The sequence below is a fragment of the Dipodomys ordii genome, unplaced genomic scaffold, assembly GCF_000151885.1.
Source record: "Dipodomys ordii isolate 6190 unplaced genomic scaffold, Dord_2.0 Scaffold26, whole genome shotgun sequence".
NCBI classification, from domain to species: Eukaryota; Metazoa; Chordata; class Mammalia; order Rodentia; family Heteromyidae; genus Dipodomys; species Dipodomys ordii.
In genome coordinates this window covers 3,561,857-3,582,791 of record NW_012267242.1, presented here as the reverse complement: position 1 = coordinate 3,582,791, position 20,935 = coordinate 3,561,857, and the positions used below count along the sequence as shown (strand labels likewise).

The 20,935-nt window shown below is 42.9% G+C and overlaps 1 protein-coding gene across 1 annotated transcript in view; it reads left to right on the top strand.

Moving 5' to 3' along the window:
* Ptpn14 (protein tyrosine phosphatase, non-receptor type 14) overlaps positions 1-20,935 on the top strand; it is a 94,609-nt gene that overhangs the window by 65,863 nt on the left and 7,811 nt on the right. Inside the window, exons 10-15 of the mRNA XM_013014964.1 lie at positions 1,234-1,291; positions 4,974-5,052; positions 6,806-8,280; positions 12,593-12,736; positions 13,868-14,086; positions 17,638-17,766. Of these exons, the coding sequence (XP_012870418.1) occupies positions 1,234-1,291; positions 4,974-5,052; positions 6,806-8,280; positions 12,593-12,736; positions 13,868-14,086; positions 17,638-17,766 (2,104 nt within the window). The remainder of the gene's footprint in view (positions 1-1,233; positions 1,292-4,973; positions 5,053-6,805; positions 8,281-12,592; positions 12,737-13,867; positions 14,087-17,637; positions 17,767-20,935) is intronic.

Here is a 20,935-nt window from a genome sequence, read left to right as displayed (position 1 = left end):
AGTCCTTGAGACTCTTATCTCCAATTAACCACCAGAGAATGGGAAATGGTGCTGAGGCTCAAAGTGGTAGAGTGCTAGCATTGAGCAAAGGAGCTCAAGAAAAGTGCCAGGCCCTGAGTTCAAGCCCTAAACTGACCGAAAATGAAAAAAGAAGAGGAAGAAAAAAAAAGAAACTGAAATAAGAAGATGGAGGGCCAGGTTGGGCCTAAGACATAGATGAGAGATCCTTCTCAAAAATAATGAAAACAAAAAGGTTTCAGGATGTAGATCAAGTGGTTGAATGCCTGCCTAGCAGGCACTAAAACTCAGAGTTTTATAACTAAATAAACAAATAAATAAAGAACCATTTTTTTAGTTCACTTCCCAATGTTTTGATAATGCTCCTAGTTCTCACTAACTTTTTTTTTTTTTTAACTCTTATTTGCGTAGATTTAAGAGCTCTGGTTCAGGGGTTGTGGTTTGGTGCTATAGTGTTTGTGTAGCATTCATGAGGTTCTGGATTTGATCCCAAGCACCTCTTCTCCCAAAAAAGTATTCAGATAAATATTTGTAATATGTGAAAAATATTTATAGTGAAAAATACTTAGAGTGAAAATATTTTATCTATTTGGGAATTTCATTTGACTAACTAGAAACATTTACAAATACTTTTTCTTGTTGCTTCATACTTTTTATTATGAGTGAGTTTGCACTTGCTCAAAGGTACAAAGGATACAGTTTTTAAACCCATGGAGTAGCCCAGCCTCATTCTTCTTGTATTAGTTGGTAAATACTATCACAATGTTTTATATATTTTTTAATATAGTTTTTTTGGGGGGGTCCGGTCGTGGGGCCTGAACTCTGGGCCTGGGCACTGTCCCTCAGCTCTTCAGCTCAAGGCTAGCGCTCTACCACTTGAGCTACAGCGCCACTTCCGGCTTTTTTCTTTTTGCTTATGTGGTGCTGAGGAATCAAACCGCCTCAGGCACGCAAGGCAAGCCCTTTACCACTGAGCCACCTTCCCAGCCCCCAATGTTTTATATTGTATGTTGCAAACATTGTGAGAATAAAGAGAATAAAAAAGAAAGTCAATATTGTTCTTAGCATCAGTATCCAGACATGGGCAGTGTTTAGATTTGGATATAATTTTCGAGATCTTGTCTCTTTTTCTTCTTCTCTTCTTTCTTGTCTGTCTGGCCTTTTTATATCTGCTAAATAATCATGTCATCCTTATGTTTTCAACCTTCCTTGAAGACAATCAAACTCTCCACCCCCCATCAGACGGCAGCCCACCTGGAGCCGGTCGTCCCTGGTAGGTATAAAATCTTCAGTAAGTAAACACTTTGTGGGAGGATGTGACTAGTGTCTCCTAATAAGGGGATATGTTGTGAGAATACAGAAGAGTCTCAGCCAGCTAAGAGTTGTGAACATCCATTGTGTCCCCTGGTATTTATCCCTGCTCCTCTCAGGATATAGCCTCTGAGTTTTGTATGTACCTTTAGTCTGCAGTTTTCTCCTCCTGCTCGTCTGTTCTGCTCACTGCAAGAAGACCTATCTTCAGTTACAAGCTCACTTTTGTGTTCACCACCACAGAGGTAGCTTAACAAACTCATTAGAAGCTGCTTTTGTTTAAATGAGCAAAACTTGGATGACTCTAGTTAAATGGTCTCCTCAGGGATGGGAGAGAATGACTGCGTATTTTCTGATTTTCAGCCTATGGTCAATAATCAGACGGATCCACATTTCCCCCGTAAATCTTACCTTCTTCCTTTTCAGTTTTCACTTTTCCCTTCATCGTGTGAATATTTGACAGTTACTTGAGGATAATATGATGTGAAGAATTGGTTTTCTTTCACCTTTCTTGCTGCTTTTTATCATAGTTCTTGGCTTTAGATTATGATATTTTGTACACAGTCAATGAAGAACAGAATCAATGAAGACCACTTATTCTAGATTGAGCACTTGTTCCATATTGCTAGATTAGAACAACTTTCAAATAGAATTTTTCTTCCTATGTAGTGTTTACCTTTAGCACATCTGTAACTTGTTTTGCAGAAGGAAAGTCGTGAGGACAATTTTTGTTTCCTGCAAAATGAGTAAAAATGGACTCTTGGAATTCTAGAGTTGAGTCATTATATCATTACATGAGAATTCCTGAGTGCCTATATGACTCCTATTAATGTCAGTTTTCTGTATCTTATCTCACCTGTGACCGTTGCCTAGTGATCGTGAAAGGCTCTTTAGGTATTCCCTTGGAGGCCCCAGTAGGTTTATTTAAGAAACTGGGGCTTTTTTTCATTCTTGTCTAATTTGATAATATTATTTTCTTCCCCTGCCTTCCCCTTTTTTTTACAGTCAAGATATCTGGATTAGATCATTTCTCAGTTAAGTCCACAAAATACATAAAAAGTATTTTAAGCCTAAAACAATCTTGTGATCTGTTCTCATTCTGATTATCCAGAATCTGGATTATTACCTTTTTTTCCTTGCATGAAGATGATCCATATGAAGTAGAATTGAATTTCCCCATTTCTCCTGCCCTCTTGGTTTAAACCATTCACCAATGGTTCTTTACATGAGTGAGGACACATGTATTGTCTTTTGGCCTCCTTTCTGACAACCAAGAGTGCCCATGCTATGGCATTTCATATATTTCTTTATTAGCAGGCCAGGAATGAAATGGAATCATCTATTGGAAGAGAGAAATAAATGTGATAAAGCTCGGGGATATAGCTCAGCCCTTGAGTGTTTAGCTGGCATGCAAGAGTTCTTGGCAGAAAAGGAGCAAGGAGAGCAGAAAGGATTGAAATAAATAATATAACCCTGAGTTTGCTGTTACAGGAGTAGCTATGATTGTCCTTTGCCTGTACACTTGTGCCAGTTCATATAGTCAGTTAATTCTAGAAATGTTTTAAATGTTGAGAGCAGGATGGAGCAGTACGCTATATTTACCTTCCATGAATTTCTGTTCCCTTGAACAAATCCCTCCTAGCTATTGAAAGCAAATGACATAATCTGACTTGAACTGTATTGCTATTTTTTTGTTTTGTTTTTGTTTTTGGCCGGCTGTGGGGCTTGAACTCTGGGCCTGGGTGCTATCCCTCAGCTCTTCAGCTCAAGGTGAGCGCTCTACCACTTAAGCTACAGTGCCACTTCTGGTTTTTCTGGTGGTTATTGGAGATAGGAGTCTCACGGTCTCTCCTGCCCGGGCTGGCTTTGAACCGTGATACTCAGATCTCAGCCTCCTGAGTAGCTAGGATTACAGGCGTGAGCCACCAGCGCCCGGCTTGTATTGCTATTTTTTAAAATACATTTTTGGATTGCAACTTAGAAATCATCCACAAGGATGGGTGGGAATATTTAAGAGCATTAACAGCCTTTCCTTTTGGTTCCTGGAACTGCTCTCTTGATTCCTTTGCATTGTTGAATGCCTTGCCTCCATTTTCTTCTTTGTTTGTCTTCATGATAGTGAGCACCCTTTGTAGCAGAGAAAATGACAGGTGAGCCTTTTCCCTACTTCCCTCCCCCCACATACACCCTCTTCGAAACTGGATGGGAGTGTGACCCCTGCTGGCTCTTGGTTTCTTGAAAGAATCTGCACAGCAAATGGAAATTTGAGAGACCATTCAGTTCAGTAGCATATAATCAGAAAGATTTTTCCCCCCTATATCAAAACCTTTTCTTCAAACAAACTCTTACTAGAAGCTCAATACATCTTTAAAGTGGATAGTGTTTGAGGTAGGGAGAGGAAGGACCTGAATTTGCTTGATGAGAAATTTTACCTAGCCAGGCCAAATAACTTACTTTACATCATAATAAGGATACTGCTGTTATACTTGACATTGGCCAAAAGGCTAAAGAGTGATGGTGAATGCTTGTATTTCCCTTTGTTGGCTCACCAAATCTTTCATCCATTGAATTGTAGAGTTATATTTTTTCAAAGTTTTACTCTTCTGTTCAGTAGGAAGTGGTTCCGGCTGAGGCAAAATGGACATTTTTAAGAATCCGTGAGAAAATCTGGGCCTCAGTAGGTCACACCTGTAAATCTTACTCAAGATATTGAGATCTGAAGATCTCTGTTCCAAGCCAGCCCATGTAGGAAAGTGCATGAGACTCTCATCTCCAATTAACTAGCAGAAAAAAACCCAGAAGTAGAGTTGTGGCTTAAGTGGTAAAGTGCCAGCTGTGAGAAAAAAAAGAAAGAAGAAAAAAGGGCTTAAGGGACAGTGCCTAGGCCTTGAGTTCAAGCTAAATAACTGACATATACATGTGCGCATGCGCACGTGCACATACACACATAAACACGGAAGCAGGGGGTAGAGGGGAGACAGAAAGAGAGAGAGAAAAAGAGACAGAGAGAGAGACAGAGAGACTGACTATGTCATGGTCCACAGGAAAAAGGCTGATTTGGGTAGGAGGTATGGTGAGAATAGATTTCTTGCCCAGCCCTTCCCCATTTGGGTCGGTATAGGTGAAGGAGTGAGCAAATGGGTTTGAGAGCTTCACGTAAATTGGTGTGAAACACATGTTAGATTTGTATATGGATTTTCCAGGGAGCCAGCTTAACACTAACTCTGTGACCCTGTTTGAGGTTGCTGTGGAGCTGTGAACCAGGCTCATGAGCTCTGCTGGCATGTAGGAGCTTCTGGCTTCAGGAGGGAGGTAGTTTTGGATAGGACATCTTTTTATTTCTTCCTTGGGTCATCATCATGGCTGTTCTTGCTCTTGTTCCGTCACAGAAGGCATAGAACACTTCACAAGTGTAGGAAAACATAGATAATGCATAGCTCCATCTGCCTTTGTTTCTCTAGTCTCAACCTTTGTAATGAGATATGGGGTACAGATGAATGGAAGAAGATGGGTCCTAGGGGTGGCTGGAGAAGGAGCTGCAATGCGTTTCCTATGATAGGGGGATGGGGGGCATTGTTGCGTGCTGGGACTGGTTCTCTGGTGAGTCTGTGAAGTCCTTCCAGCTCTGCTGTGTTCTGTTTCAGCCGAGGCAGCAGCCGTACATCTTACCTCCCATGCATGTCCAGTGTGGCGAGCACTACTCGGAAACGCACACCTCACAAGGTAACTGTGGCTGGCCCTAGCCCTTTCTTAAGACAAAAAGTCGAGTACCAGTAAAGCAAGGAATAAGTTAAATGGTTTTTAACATGACAGTGATGCTTTTGCTTTTAATTTTGCCATTGCTTGCGGGGACAGTAGACAGCAGCTTTAAAGTCTGGAAGGGCCAGGGCAGTGGGCACAGTCCTGTTTCCTTCCCTTCTAAATGAGCTTAGAAAGGAAAGCGACTGCCTTGTCTCCCCAGTACATGTCACCTTTGTCACCCATGTTGAAGCCTTTAGCTCTTGGTGACTTTCTCAAGTGTTGGTGAATGCAGGCTCCCAAGTTCATGGAAGCAACGCTTGCCTAGCCCTATTAGCTTTTTTTTTTCTTCTCTCTCATCTTTCCCTCCGGCCCTTTTCTTAGTGCACTTATTTATTGCCTCTCAGAGTAAACAAAATCTGCTTTATTCCTCTTTTCTTCCAAAACATCTCCCATGCACTATGCATGAATGAACCCATTCCATTAGTAATAACAATTACAGGGATAACAATTAACATTTATAGAGCATTATGGTGTGCCAGGATCCTAAGTACTTGCAATATATTGTATCATTTAATCCTCAAACTAAACCCAAGGTATTGTCACTTCCATTTTATAGATAGAGAAACTGGGATTCAGAGGTCCATGGAAGGGCTACAGTCTTGGCTCAAGTGGTAGAGCACTTGCCTAATAAACATAAGGTCCTGAGTTCAAACCCCAGTACTGCTATTTTTTAAAAAAGGTTAATGATGGCATTTGGATATGAAAATTGATACATTTTAATCATTATATTAATTGTATCTCAAAAAATAAAAAAAGGAGATGGTGGAAAAACCTCAGATGTTGGCATTGTACAAAATAGATCATGAGTTTCTATGTTACCAGTTCGAGCTAATTTAAATCCTCTGCAATATGAAAGCTTGAGGGTGAAAACTAAAAGAATTATGGGGTTAATACAAGAGGACTTTGTACAAGCAGACAAGCTATCCCACCACTGTGGGAAGGTGCTAAATCCTGTTGGAGGTGGATAAATGGGCACTTGTTGCCTTCTGTGTTCTCCTTTCTTCATGCCTGTCTCATCTGATTGGCTCTGTGTTAATGCATCTCCTTTTCATAGAGTTAAGTGCTTTCAGTCACCTTCTAGTTTTTCACCTCTAATTTGTCTCCTCTGCTCTGCTCATGCTTAAATTTACAGTGTAAGAATTACTGTATTGGGCCACAGAAGTTGGACAAGAAGTTGTCTTTTTAGGTGTGTGTATGTGTGTGCGCGTGCGTGCACATATGCATGTGCATATGAGCATGCATGCATAATGGTGGGTATGCAGAATCGGCCTGACTTTAGAAATCTACCTTGGTATCTCTCCAGGTACATATTTAAACCATAATTAATTAACTATAATTAATTATAATGCTGAGCCCTGCACACTGATAGGCCTATCCAGCACGAGAGTCTTGTCACAGATTGATTTCAAAGCTCACAGCAAAATGGAGAGCTTACCTTAGCAATACCAATAGTATGTGCCTACGCTTCTTTGCTTAGGTTCACTCATTCAGTAGGTTCTAAGGGGTCCCTTCCATTTAGTGACAACTCATGTAAGATGTCAGTTCTCTAGAATATGTGGTAGAGACCGTGGGTGTTCATTTTTTTTTAAAGATTTAAATCATCTCACAAACATGGGATATACTTTATTGAATCAGCATGCCATGAAGGTTCACATGCCTGTTTTAACTTTTCTAGACAGCATCTTCCATGGGAACGAAGAAGCCTTGTATTGTAATTCTCACAACAGCCTGGACTTAAATTACGTGAATGGCACTGTCACCAATGGCAGTGTGTGTAGCATTCATAGCGTCAATTCCCTTAGCTGCTCGCAGAGTTTCATACAGGCCTCTCCCATGTCCTCCAACCTCAGTATCCCGGGGAGTGACATCATGCGGGCGGACTACATCCCCAGCCACCGGCACAGTGCTATCATTGTGCCATCTTATAGGCCGACCCCTGATTACGAGACAGTCATGAGGCAGATGAAGAGAGGGGTGATGCACGCTGACAGCCAGAGCCAGTCTCTGCGGAACCTCAACATCATCAACACTCACGCCTACAACCAGCCAGAGGACCTGGTGTACAGCCAGCCAGAGATGCGGGAGAGACATCCCTACACTGTCCCATATGGGCCACAGGGGGGATACAGTCACAAACTTATCAGTCCCTCTGACCACATGAACCCAAAGAATAACATGGTGCCAAGCAAAGCGGGGGCAAGTGCCATCTCCCACACGGTGAGCACCCCAGAGTTGGCCAACATGCAGCTGCAAGGCACCCCTAACTACAGCGCAGCCCATATGCTCAAAAACTATCTCTTCAGGCCACCGCCCCCCTACCCCCGTCCCCGACCTGCCACCAGCACCCCAGACCTTGCCAGCCACCGCCACAAGTATGTCAGCGGCAGCAGCCCAGACCTGGTGACACGGAAGGTACAGCTGTCAGTGAAGACCTTCCAGGAAGACAGCTCCCCCGTGGTGCATCAGTCTCTGCAGGAGGTGAGCGAGCCCCTCACGGCCACCAAGCACCACGGCGCCGTGAACAAGCGCCACAGCCTGGAAGTGATGAGCAGCATGGTCCGGGGCATGGAGGCCATGACTCTCAAGTCACTGCACATCCCCATGGCACGCCGCAACACGCTCAGGGAGCAGGGGCCGCCGGAGGAGGGGCCCGGGGCCCACGACGTGCACCAGCTCCCACAGTATCACCACAAAAAGACTTTCTCCGATGCCACGATGTTGATCCACAGCAGTGAGAGCGAAGAGGAGGAAGAGGCTCCCGAGACCGTGGCCCAGATCCCTGTGCTGCGGGAGAAGATAGAGTACAGTGCCCAGCTGCAGGCCGCCCTCGCCCGGATTCCCAACAAGCCCCCTCCTGAGTACCCTGGACCAAGGAAGAGTGTCAGCAATGGGGCCCTGAGACATGACCAGGGGAACCTCCCTCCCGCCATCGCCAGAGCCAGGGTGCTGAGGCATGGGCCAGCCAAGGCCCTCAGTGTCTCCCGAGCTGACCAGTTGGCCATCAACGGGTCTTCTCTTGGTCCCTCCATCTCTGAACCCGACCTGACCAGTGTGAAGGAGCGGGTCAAGAAAGAGCCGGTGAAGGAGAGACCCGTGTCGGAGATGTTCTCCCTGGAGGATAGCATCATAGAAAGAGAGATGATGATTCGGGTAAGTGCCTCTCACGCCAGGCCAGCCACCTTCCACGGGGAAGCACCTGTTATGGATGGAAGCCGGTGTGGGATGCCAAGGAGGTGTTTGGGTTTTCAAGAGTCATTGGGTATTTAAACAAGGAGTATTTGACCTCAGACCGAAAATTCGGGTCTGGAAAAATTTTGCACTTTGAAATGCATGTAACCTCTAGCAAATGTACATGGTATAGAGTTTGTTGTTGTTGTTGTTGTTGTTGTAGTTGGTACATACATCACCATTTTGCTATTGAGTGTGGCTCAGACTTGTAATTTGTGTGAGCTACCTCCATACCTCTTAAGGTTTTTTTTTTTCTTTAAGTGGAATAAGTCTTTGTCACTCAATATTCAAAGGATAATATCTCTGCAGAGCACAGATTTCTGTATAGTTCTGTATGTCAAGATAGCTTGCTCTGCTGCCTAGGCGATAATGCATCTTAGCCTTATTTTCAGGTTTTCTTTCAATAGATGTTTAACACAAATTCAAGAGAATTATATTAACTGGATGTATTACTTGGAAGTGGACTGCTGAGTTTTAATCCATTAAATTTATTCTATGTATATATTATTGTGTATTGATTCCATGTGTCTATTAAGTATGTATGTATGTATTTATGTTGTATGCAAACTTACTATAGTTGAAGCTCTATTAAATATGCACAACCTTTCCTCAGAATTGAAACAGTCTAGAAGGGCAGGACTATTGTCAAAGCAAGACGGTGCAGGTAATAGGTGAACTTATGTATAGATCTCTTACTAATATGATGATTGTTGAATGGTAGTTGCTACTTAGAAAACAAATTTTCCCACGTCTGTTTTTTCCTGGCAATTTTCACTTACTTAAAAGAAAATCTCTTAATTATGTAACTCGTCAACCCCAAAAACTTCTACTTGACATTCACCTCAGATGGACTAGCAGATAGCCAGGTCTTCTTTTAGGAAGTCCATATGGGTTGCCATTTAAAATGTGCTTCGCTGGAGTCCATTGGACTCTTATTTCTAAGTCCTCCGTACTTATCCTCAGAAGCCAGCTTGAACAGGATAATCAGGTGTCAACGTGTTAAGGAAGCCAAGTTCCTGGGTTGAGAAGTTGAATCTGTGACAACTCTGTGACTTTAGAAAAACCCAAGGCCACTTGGCCTCACGCTCTTGGCCATCAGTACTGCATTGGTACTGACATAATTTTTTCCACTTTTTGCAAAGCAAGAGGGAAATTAATGAAGTTTGTACCTATGCCTCTGGCAAAGAAAGCCTTTGGCTAGGGATAGAGTGATGTGTAGGGGTGGTTGCTATGGGAGAGAGCTTTCCTAGCTTAGAAAAGAAGTAATTCATTGGTATAAAGAGATTTTTTTCCCAACACTTCTGGCCCTAGACTTTTAAAGAGAAACATTTAGCATCAAGAATCTATTAGTCTGAGCATGCAGCTAAAGCTGTTTTTCCTGCCAAGTTGATACTTAATAGTGTCCACATGGTTCTGTAACCTCATTTTGGCTGTGTTCATCTTCTCATTACCCATATTAAATAAATAGCCTTTAGTTAGAACCATGGTACTGGTCCCCAGTAGAGCCTCAGCACATTGTCAGAAAGGAGCAAGAGATTTTTTTTTTGCTATTCTTTCCCATAGGATATTCCATTCCATCCATGTAGGTAACAACAACTAACAAGTTTCATCCTTTAACTCCTAGTTCATTAACAAAAATGCCTCATGGGTTTTTAATTACCCACAATGATGATAACCTCCCTCCCCCCACCCTCCCTCCCCCCACCCCACCAGTTTCAGTCAGTCATGCATTCAAGCACTACTACCCTCTGCCAGTGTTCTCTGACTTTGAAGGAGGGTTAGAAGCCTGTAATCGTAGCTACTCAGGAGGCTGAGATCTAAGAATCACAGTTCTAACTAAGCTAGCTCAGGCAGCAAAATCCCTAAGATTCTTATCTCAGTTAATCTGTAAAGAGCCAGAAGTGGAGCTGTGGCTCAAGTGGTAGGTAGAGTGCTAATTTGGAGCCAAAAAGATAAGGTCCAAACCCTCATACTGGCACACACAAGAAAGAATGGTTAGGAATCATTGGTGAACTGGGAGGCAAGGCAGGGTGGGAACCTTACCAGTGGCTGCCATGATGATTCTTCATCTTTTTTTTTTTTTTTTTAAATACACAATCTCACCCTATTCTTCACCATGAGCAGCTCTGCTAGGCAGGTAGAAGATGGAAGGCTGCCTAGGTCATCCTAGGAGGACAGTGAGACTTTAAGCACTTGGACATGCGGAAGGTGGAGCACAAGTATGGAGAGAATTTGCCCTGGGGGCAATGCTTAGTAGCCTTGTGGAGTTTCTCGCCTCTTTGATGGATGACTCAGGCCTGCTGCCTTGAAGATGCGTTGCTTTCAGCAGTAACTGAAGTCAGGGGAAAAGGCTAGGTCAGATCTTTCCATTGTTGGACTTCTGTCTCTGATGGAAAGCTAATAGAATAAAGAAGGGACTAAGAGATAGTCAGTTGTCCCTAGGCAAGTAATGGTCCTTTCTTAAGAAAGATACATGCATTCCTTTCTGCTTAAGGGTCAGTTTGCAGACACATTGTAGTGAAGGGGTAGAAAGCAGGGCATTTTAGACCATTTTCCCAAAGTTCTTGCATCTTCAATTGCACTACCAATCAAACCAACAAACCAACAAAACATTAAGTCCAAAGTCTTGCTTTAGGGGATGCCTGGGATTGAGAAACCAAAGCAGTAGTTTCTTTCAGCAGAAATCTGGCTCCCTTTTTCTCTTGTTACCATTCACTCTCCTCTACCCTTGGTGGGCACTGGAGCAGGTGTCCTGTGGGCAGCGTGACTCAGGAAGGCTTCATGCTGAGTATAGAAGAAGTTGTGCAGACAGTGAGACACTAGTAACTGTGTACTGCTGACTCTGTCATCTCCAGATAGAATAGTCAGCCCACTCTCTGGGATCTACCATCCAGACACCTCTGAGGAATCTATTTACCAATGATAGACTAAGAAATCAAGTCTCCAAGGACTTGAAATCAGGAATTAAGTCACTCCTTCATCTGTGATAGCCAGATGAATTTGCAAATTTGGTATCACCAATGTTTCCATCAAATCTTCAACTCTGCCAAACTTGTTTCTAAGCCAGTACCAGTAGCTCATGCCTGTGATCTTAGCTACTTAGGAGGCTGAGTTGTGATCTGGGAGATCAAGGTTTAAAGCCAGCCCGGGCAGAAAAATCTGTGAAACTTCATCTCCAATTAATCAACAAAACATCAGGCTAGCAGCGTGACTCAAGTGGTACAGTGCCAGCTCCGAGGGTGCATAGTCTTTGACTTCAGGGCCCAGCACACTTAACATACTTGTTTCTATTGCTAAATGAAGTCCTTCTGTCCTTCCCTTATTATCTAAGACAAATGACCTTTAGGACAAGCTTTTAGTGGGCTGCGGGAAGTGAGTAAAGAGGTTTATCGTGCCTCCATCTATTTCTAAGAGGAAGCTCAGGAGCAGCCTGGGCTCAGACTGCTTCAGGTTAGACTACAGGTATACATGAGAATGGTTTAGTGTGGAAAAGCCAAACATGAAGACTCTTTCCTATGCGAGCTGCTCCATGTGCTGCCGTCATTTAGTGACATCCAGTGAGGATGTCTCCATTGCTGCTGGAGACCATGGTGGTCCAATGCTGGTGACCCTGGATGGAGTGAGAACAATGGCTAGAAGATCATCTTACAGGACTCCAGTCAGCCTTCAGTGTTAGTGTCTTTGCTAAATGACATCAGCTCTTGTTTGGCAGGGGAGGGGGATTGACGAGATATAAATAGGAAGTTCCCATCTTTAATCTGAACTCCTCAGGAGGATTTCCCTCTCATTTGGGTCTCTTAAACAGTCAGAAACATATCAGATGTTTCAATCCAGTCAGCCCGTTGCAAAAGGCCTGTTGTTGTGATTGACTTGGGTTATTCATGAAACTTTATTTTCCTTCAGACTTTATCATTCTGAAGTGTACTGCTCTAACCTCCCTCCCCTCCTTCTAACTTTCCTTTGTGAACCTTGGGATGAGATGTGTTTTGTTAAGATGTCTCTTATTTACCTATCTGATGGATGAATTAATTAACAATAAAACCTTGAGGTCTTGTAGGCACCGGCTTCCTCAGGCAAAGTGGGAATAATGGGAGGGCTGTGTTTGAATTTGCCCTACCAGTGGTGGTTGTCTGCATTCCTTGGCTGTAGACTTAAAGCTTTGGGGAGATTAAAACACATTCCAACCTTCCTATGCTATTGCAAACAATGAGGACATGCCTTCTCTTGCCTCAAGAATCTAGAGAAGCAGAAGATGGCAGGCCTGGAGGCACAGAAGCGGCCCCTGATGTTGGCAGCATTGAATGGGCTCTCGGTGGTGCGGGTCTCCAGGCGAGAAGACGGTCCTCACGCTGCCATCCGAGTTCCCATGGACGAGAGGGTGAGTGCCGGGCTTGTCAGTCCTGTGATTCATTCTCTGTGGTCTCCAGATGTCAACAGCTCCCTCCTTTGCCCAGACATGCCAGCTCTCCTGGTTGCATGAATTCTTCAATTTGAGATTAGGAAGATCTAGTCTCACTGTGCTGCCTTAAATCATTTCTTCCCTCTATCTGATGCTTCTTCCTTTACCAAGTTAATACGTGGATGCTTGGCCAGAAAGCTTTATGACCTTGGATGAGAAAGCTAAGCAATTTCCAGAGATCTCTGTTTCTGTCTTGTGTGAATAACTACTATTTCCTAGGAAGTGTTTTCTCCAAGTGTTAATAGGATTTTAAGTATATCCATCCATATACATACATACATACATACATACATACATACATACATATATACATACATACATACATACATATATACATACATACATATACATATATATATATGGGTGTACAATACAGGGAACCTATAGTTATTAGGCTAATGCAATGTGAGGACTTTTAAGTTTGCAGAGCAAAAACTTCATGTGTTTCAGAGGAGGTGAAAGGCGCCTTGTGGTTCTTGAAATTGCTTTCAAAACATTTTGAAACAGGTTATCTAAGTTTAATAGTGTGTGAGTAACATTAGGATGTTAAATTTCTGTGAGCAGGTTTTCAGTGGGTAGGACCAAAGGTGACTTTTACAGAGATCAGTTCATCTAAGTAATGCCATGCTATTGTAATTAGTAGTTTGGTAGAGGGGTGGTGGGAAAAGGGAGAAGAATTTAATCGTCAAAGCTAGACAACACTTAAACTCTTGTTTTAGATGAACAAGAGCTGTCTGTGTGAAGAAGTGGTGTTCTGATTGCTAACGTGACCAATCTTCTCAATTTTAAATAGCAAAAGTGTTGATTTTGATTTTCAGCTCTCACTCATTTCTAGTTCAGTTTATAGTGGGAGTGCAAAATAACCTGGTTATCAGCCAAGAGAAGCTAGCTGAATGGTTAATAAATAATGAGACCAAATTATCAAGTACCATCTTAGTTGTACATCTTGAAATTGTTCAACACTTTGTTAAGTACTGAAAGTCAGCTGTTTCCTTGGAGGTCTTAGACACAAGGTAATTCAAGGAAGCTGAAGATTGATTTCTGTTGTAGTTCAGAACCTTGAAGAAGAAACTAGAAGAGGGAATGGTGTTTACGGAATACGAGCAGATTCCAAAGAAAAAGGCAAATGGCATTTTCAGCACTGCAGCTCTGCCAGAAAATGCTGAGCGTAGCCGAATCCGAGAAGTTGTCCCGTATGAGGAGAATCGAGTGGAGCTGATACCAACCAAAGAAAATAACACCGGCTACATCAACGCCTCCCATATCAAGGTGAGAAGTGGGAATGTGGGATGGTCCATTCCCTATCTCTGGTCAACATTAAAAACACACAAGGAAGAAATACATAGGCTTTAGCTGGGCCTTGTCAGGCCTTGTGGCTTGTTCTCAGGCCCTTTAGGGGCCTGTGCTGGTCTTTGTCAACTGGAAGGGGGTTGTTTGTCACTGCTGAGTAGAGGATGTCCAGCAACCTCAGGTAAAACCTTATATCAGCTGCTTATTATATCAGCTGCTTATTACAGAGGACTGGGCTTGTTCCCACAGTGGTCTCTTAACTCTCCCTAAACTCCTGGGAAATTGGGAATTGTCCCTAGCAGGTGATCGAGACTTTGGAAGTCATAGGCATTATTGTTGTTGACATTTTTTAACTTGTTCAATAGTAACAGAAACTATTTCTTCCTTGTGCTATTTTTTCTTTGTAACTCATTTTTGCATGATGTGATAGAAGAGCTGGAGTAGTTTACATGTAAACCCTCAAAGTATGATTAATGTGAAGCATGGCAAGATTTGCCACATATGTCTATGAATTAGTACTATTAGATCTTTGTTAATATTTTAAATAGTTCTAACCTCCCTACCTCAGTATTTCATAGCTTAACTAGATCCCCATTAGAATTTAGAACTATGAATATATGTATACACATAGTTAAATATTTCCTAAATAGCTTGCTTTTCCCTGTGGCCTGAATAACTGAGTGTTTGTTCTGAACCTAGCATTTGGAGAGCTGATTCATATATTCATGTTAAGCTAGTTGTTCTTGGACATTTTAGGATTTTGTTGTTGTTGTCATAGGACTGGAACGCAGGGCCTGGGCTCTGGCTCCAAGCTTTTTCACTCAAGGCTAGTGCTCCACCACTTTGAGCCACACCTCCACTTCTGTTTTTTTGAGTGGTTAATTGAGGATAAGAGTCTCATGGACTCTCCTGCCTGGGCTGGCTTTGAACCGCGATCCTCAGATCTTAGCCTCCTGAGTCTCTAGGATTACAGGTTTGAGCCATCAGCACCCAGCCTCTAAGATGCTTTTAGGTAATACAAAGTTGACCTTAATAGTCTTTTGTGATCAGTAGCCTTAGAAACCTGTTTCCAGCCTTGTCTAGAATTACATCCTTTCCTCATTGGACTTGCAGTGGCAGAATTTCTAGGATGTTTGGGTCTCTATAGTTTCATGTCTATTTTGGGTATCAGTTCCAACCAGATCTGGTACATTATACTGCATATATTTTTTTGCATATCAGAAAGCCAGAAGGGTTGTGAGTATGAGGCCAGTCTGTCTCAAAATGAACAATGTGTAAGGCAAAATACAAAAGAGGAATGATCATAAACGATATTGGTATTTTTGTTCTTACTTTCAGGAATGAGAACTCAAAACAATAAAAACCTCAGGAAACACTTGAGAGCAAACTGATGATGGTCGTAGTTTGGAGTATGAAATAATGAACAGAATAATTTACTCAAAGATGCAAATGACACAGCTGCTTCTTGATAGAGCGTCTGTGGAAATCTTACAGAGCAATATTCTCCTGTCCCTGTCCCCTGGCCAAGTCTCCACCACTTTCTAACTGCTCTGGGAGCAGCTGACACTCTCCCTACGTGGTGCCCATTGGGTATTGTTACCCTAGCTGCCCTCCCTCCTTCAGCATTCTCCAAGGCCCACATTTTATCTCGTGGACTGGGCTAGACATGAGTGCATTTAATAGAGCCATAGAGCTTGCAAGAACTTGTCCTCGTGGTTTTGGAATAGAGTTGTGTATTTTGTCAGTGTTTTCTCCCTTGGGTTCCAAGCAGCCGTTAACACAATACAGAGATTTATTTGCTCCAGAAGTGGAATCACATCTGTGAAATTCACCCCGGTAGCACTGGTTGTTGTGTTTCTAATGCAGTTTTTAATACTCTCCTGTCAATGCTTGGAGTGAGCTGAAAAGCCCCAGGCAGCAACATTCTCTGGAAGTATTTATGGTTCCTATAGGTTGGGTGCCAGAGACGTGAATGTCTACAATCACAACTCCACAGACAAACCAAATGCCTAGCCAGTGGATAGAGGAATGTTATCTCCCACCAGTAAATGGGGTTTTCTTGCCAGCTTTGACCTAAACATGTCTTGTGTAATGAGACAATAACTGACATTGTTTTTGTTTCAAGTTATCAAGTTAGTATATCGTTTCATAAAATAAATGAGGGGGAAAAGTTTCAAACAGTGATCACGTCAATCAATGCTTCTGGAACTCGTTAGTGGTTTGCATTGCATGAATATATAAGGAGGTCATCTTTTTGAAACCAAGGCTGGAAGGGAAGGAGGGACAGAAGGAATTCCTCCAAAGCCCTTTACTGCACCATAATGACCTTCATTTCTTTATGCACAGCTTCTGTTTTGGGGTTTTTTTTTGGTGGTACCGAGCTTGAACTCAGCGTTGACACTTTGTAGGCAAATGCTGTACCTCCTGAACCATGCCACCAGCCAACAATTTCTTATTTTGGATTTTGTGTAACATATTTATAGTTGTAGTGTTTCCTTATCACAGCATCTGAACTTCATGGGGTAATAATTTTATTATCTCAGATTGTCTCATGACTGTAGTTGGGTTGGATACACAAGGTAAAGGTAATTGATAAAATATAATGGGCTGTTGCTGTAGTGCCACAGAGCCACAGAGCAGCAGTGGCATCTTACAACACAACAGGTTAGCAAGAAAATGATTACTCCAAAAGGGATGTCTTAACATGGGAGACATTTTTGGTATATTTTAAGAAAAATTGGATGCTACAGGGAACTATTTTTCGAACTATGGGTCACGATACAGAGGTAGAAAACTAATTTAGCAGTCATAGTCCGTTTTGTATGTTGTTTATCTATTGAGAGGGAACGAGAGAGAGCAAGACAGAGAGAGAATGTTCATGCATGCATGTGTGTATGTGTGCACGCACATATGTGCGTGCGCGAGCACCAGGATTGAAATTTAAACTCAGGGCCTGGGTACTTACTGTCCCTGAGCTTTTTTTTGCTCAAGACAAGTAGCTTTGCTACTTGAGTCACAGCTCTGCTTCTGACTTTTTCATAGTTAATTGTAGGTAAGAAACTCATAGTTTTCCTGCCTGAGTTGTTTTTTAACTATAGTGCTCAGATCTCAGTCTCCTGAGTAGCTAGGATTACTGGCATGAGCCACCAGCACTCAGCTGTGTTTGTGTTTTAATGAAGTACACTGGAATAGAGGAAAGAATGCCAAATATCTGAGTATACTGCACATGATAATCACACCTAAATGTGTGGTAAATCTTGTGCAATTAATAGAAACAGGTATTGATAGATACTTACATATTCTTCATTTGCACATGAGTTCTGGGTAATAAAAATAGATGAGATAAATCTATTCTGGTAGACTTGCATGGACAGAAAGGTTATTTTCAGGTCACTAGCGATTTTTGGTTTTTGATCATTGGTATTATTCAGTTGGTCCTGAAAATATGAACCAATGCAACAAATGGGCCAGGGATGGGTAGGTAGCTGTTGTCTTGCAATTCATTTGTTGATGCTTTCCTTGGCCCGCAGGTGGTGGTTGGTGGGGCAGAATGGCACTACATTGCGACTCAGGGGCCCTTGCCACATACATGCCATGACTTCTGGCAGATGGTTTGGGAGCAGGGAGTGAACGTGATTGCTATGGTCACCGCAGAAGAGGTAAGAGGAACTCCCCATCCCCCCCACTTACTCCAGGAAGGAGTGGCGAGAAGATGGGCCTGATGCCAGCGACTTTGCTGCCCTCTCCTCCTTCCTGAAGCTCAGTTTCCTTGAAGATCTTTTTCTTTTAGCATGCGCTTCCGTTCTTGCTTCCTCATAGATGTTTTTCCCCCAGAGATAATTTATTGCTGTGGCACTTTCTCTCCTCATTTTCATTTGGCTCTTCTTTTGTTTGCACTGCCCTGCCCGATGGACACAAAAGCCACAGAAAACTAAAAATGACCAAACGAGTTCAGCCAGGCAAAGGAAGCAGCCATCTTTCCAGTAGCATTTGAGCTCCGGCTGCTGTGGGTACGGGGACACACATTCTCAATCTAGGGTACAGCCAGCTTTGCATGCCATCCTGCTTATCAGCTGGAAAGAAACCAGAAGCTGTTGTTCTTGGAAAGGGATGTATTCTTTAGAGAGAGAGGGAAAAAAATGTATCTTCTCTTTTTCCTTTGCCAAGCCAAACACAGTTTTCCTATTGTAACTGATGAATTCTGTGTGGTGTTATACAAACCACCATGCGCTGGCCCCTGATCTCATGGGCTTGGAGCTTGCTGTCTTTGGGGAAGAATCCTGTGTTTCCGTTTTTGTCTCAATCTCAATTTTTGTTTTAAACTACCTTTATTTTTTTTTTTAAACCTGAGTTTGAACTCACGGCCTCACATTTGCTTGGCTCAATCACTTGATTGGTGCTCTACCATTTAAGACATGCCGTCAGCCCTGTTATCTGTTGCTTATTTTGGAGATGAATCTCTTGGACTTTTTAGTTCCTGGGCTGGCCTTGAACCATGATCCTCTGAATCTAAGTCTCCTGATTAGCTAGGGTTACAGGCATGAACCACTGGAGCCTTAACCACGTCTTTTGAAATTCCATCTTAAAGTTCAAGTCATTTTTAGCGTGGTCATGGTATTGCCAAACCCTTTCTCAAATACTGTTCAGAGGCCAGTAATGGAGGGAATTAGGTACCTCCAAAAGTTATATTTCTTCAACTGACTGTTTTGAGTAGTAGCTTTTTGGAACATCTATGAGAAGGTAGTGGTGAGGGGGATCTCAGGCTGTTTAAAGCTACTGGCACATTCCGGATTGGCCTTTTGTCAGACCTTCCCAACTAAGAGTGAACTCCCCTTCAATTTTTTTTGGGGGGGTCCAGTCGTGGGGCCTGAACTCTGGGCCTGGGCGCTGTCCCTCAGCTCTTCAGCTCAAGGCTAGCACTCTACCACTTGAGCCACAGCGCCACTTCCAGCTTTTTTCTTTTTGCTTATGTGGTGCTGAGGAATCGAACCCAGGGCCTCAAGCATGCAAGGCAAGCGTTCTACCTCTGAGCCACCTTCCCAGCCCCTCCCCTTCAATTTTCTGAATGAGATTCATCGCATCATTGGCTAGGAATTTGTTCAAATGACTATAATCTGTTACATGTGCTGTCAGGGCCATGTGAACTTGCATCCTAGGACAGAGCGTACAAGGTAAGCAGATAAAATAGGCATAGATAGTAGCAAGTGCCACTGCACACAGAGCAAAGTTAACAGGAAAGAGAGTCATGGGGCAATGGTGGCCTTTTTTGTTCAGGGTAGCATTTCTGCTGAGACCTGAATGTTAAAACAAAGTCATGAAAACATACAAGGCTTATCTGTTTAAACCCAGAGGTGAAGCAGGTATCTCGGCAGAAATGTAAATTCATGATCTTAGGTAAATCTACTTTTACCATTACACCTCATGGACTCTGATGAGATTATTAGTACTCTTCTGCCCTATGTCAAAGATCTGTCACTTATTATTACTGTCCTTAGAGCTGCCACTGGGGCTTCTAGAGCCTGTAGCTGCTCTAGAGTTCTGTGTGCCTTCTTGTCTGCCCCCAGTCCCTCTGCTGGATTTCTTCCTTCACTATCCGCTCCTCCGTGCTTCCCACCCTTTGCCAGTGATTTCAAAGCTGTGTGCAGCCCTTAAAACTGAAATGTTACTTACATCTTGTTAGCCTTTCATACAAATATGCTAGGACAGATGAACTAAATGGTTCACAATACATAGGCTCAGAAAAGATGATAAATAAGGAGAGGGGAGGGTACTCTCAGCAGTGGTCTCTGTTTTTATCGTAGGTTGAACTAAAACAAACCAGACAGGTTGAAAGAAATACGAGATGGACCGTACTTGATAGAGACAATACCACTAGTGACTGTGGTATAACACAAAGGGCTCTACGCTGAAAGAGTGAAAAGAAGGGCCTAGAATTATCAGTAGTCTGTTTCTCCCTTACCTAGTTCAACCTTTGGGTGAACTAGGCACCAGTGGCTCATGCCTATAATCCCTGCTACTCAGGAGGCTGAGATCTGAGGATCATGCTTAAAAGGCAGCCTAGGCCTTCTTATGTCATTTATTTATTTATTTATGTCTTATGTATAGTTTACCACCACCACCACCACCACCCAAAAAAAAGCTGGAAGTAGAACTATGGCTCGTGTAGTAGAGTGTCAGTCTTGTGCAAAAAAGCACAGAGACTGCTCCCAGGCTTTGAGTTCAAGCTCTAAACCTATCACAGAAAAAAATCAAAACAGACAAACCCCACAGAACTTAGGATGGCTTCCCACTGTCCATGGAGTAAAATCTAAGCATCCTACCCTTGAAAATGAGACCTTTCCACCCGCTCTCCATTGTCCCTCTGTATTACCCTCTACGCCCCCTCTCCATCGTTGCCCATTCTCTATCACCTCCTCTCCATCGCCCCCTCCATTGCCCTCTCTCTGTTGGCGCTTCCCCTTTATCACTCCCATTACCTTTTCTCTGTCACCTCCCCCTTATTTGTCACAGTCTAGTCATCCTGCAAACATTAGTCTTAGCCAAAATATAGAGAATCTTCCTTGTGACAGACACTGCACAGTCCTTATACAGACTGCTCAAGTTTTCTTTGGTTCTCATAACTGAAGATTAAGAATTTCAGCTGGGGAAGTGGCGCTGTAGCTCAAGTGGTAGAGCGCTTGCCTTGAGCTGAAGAGCTGAGGGACAGCGCCCAGGCCCAGAGTTCAAACCCCATGACCGACCAAAAAAAAGAAGAAAAAAAAAAAGCTCACGGACAGTGCCCAGGCTGAACTGGATCAAAAAAATAATAAATCCTAAAAAAATTAATAA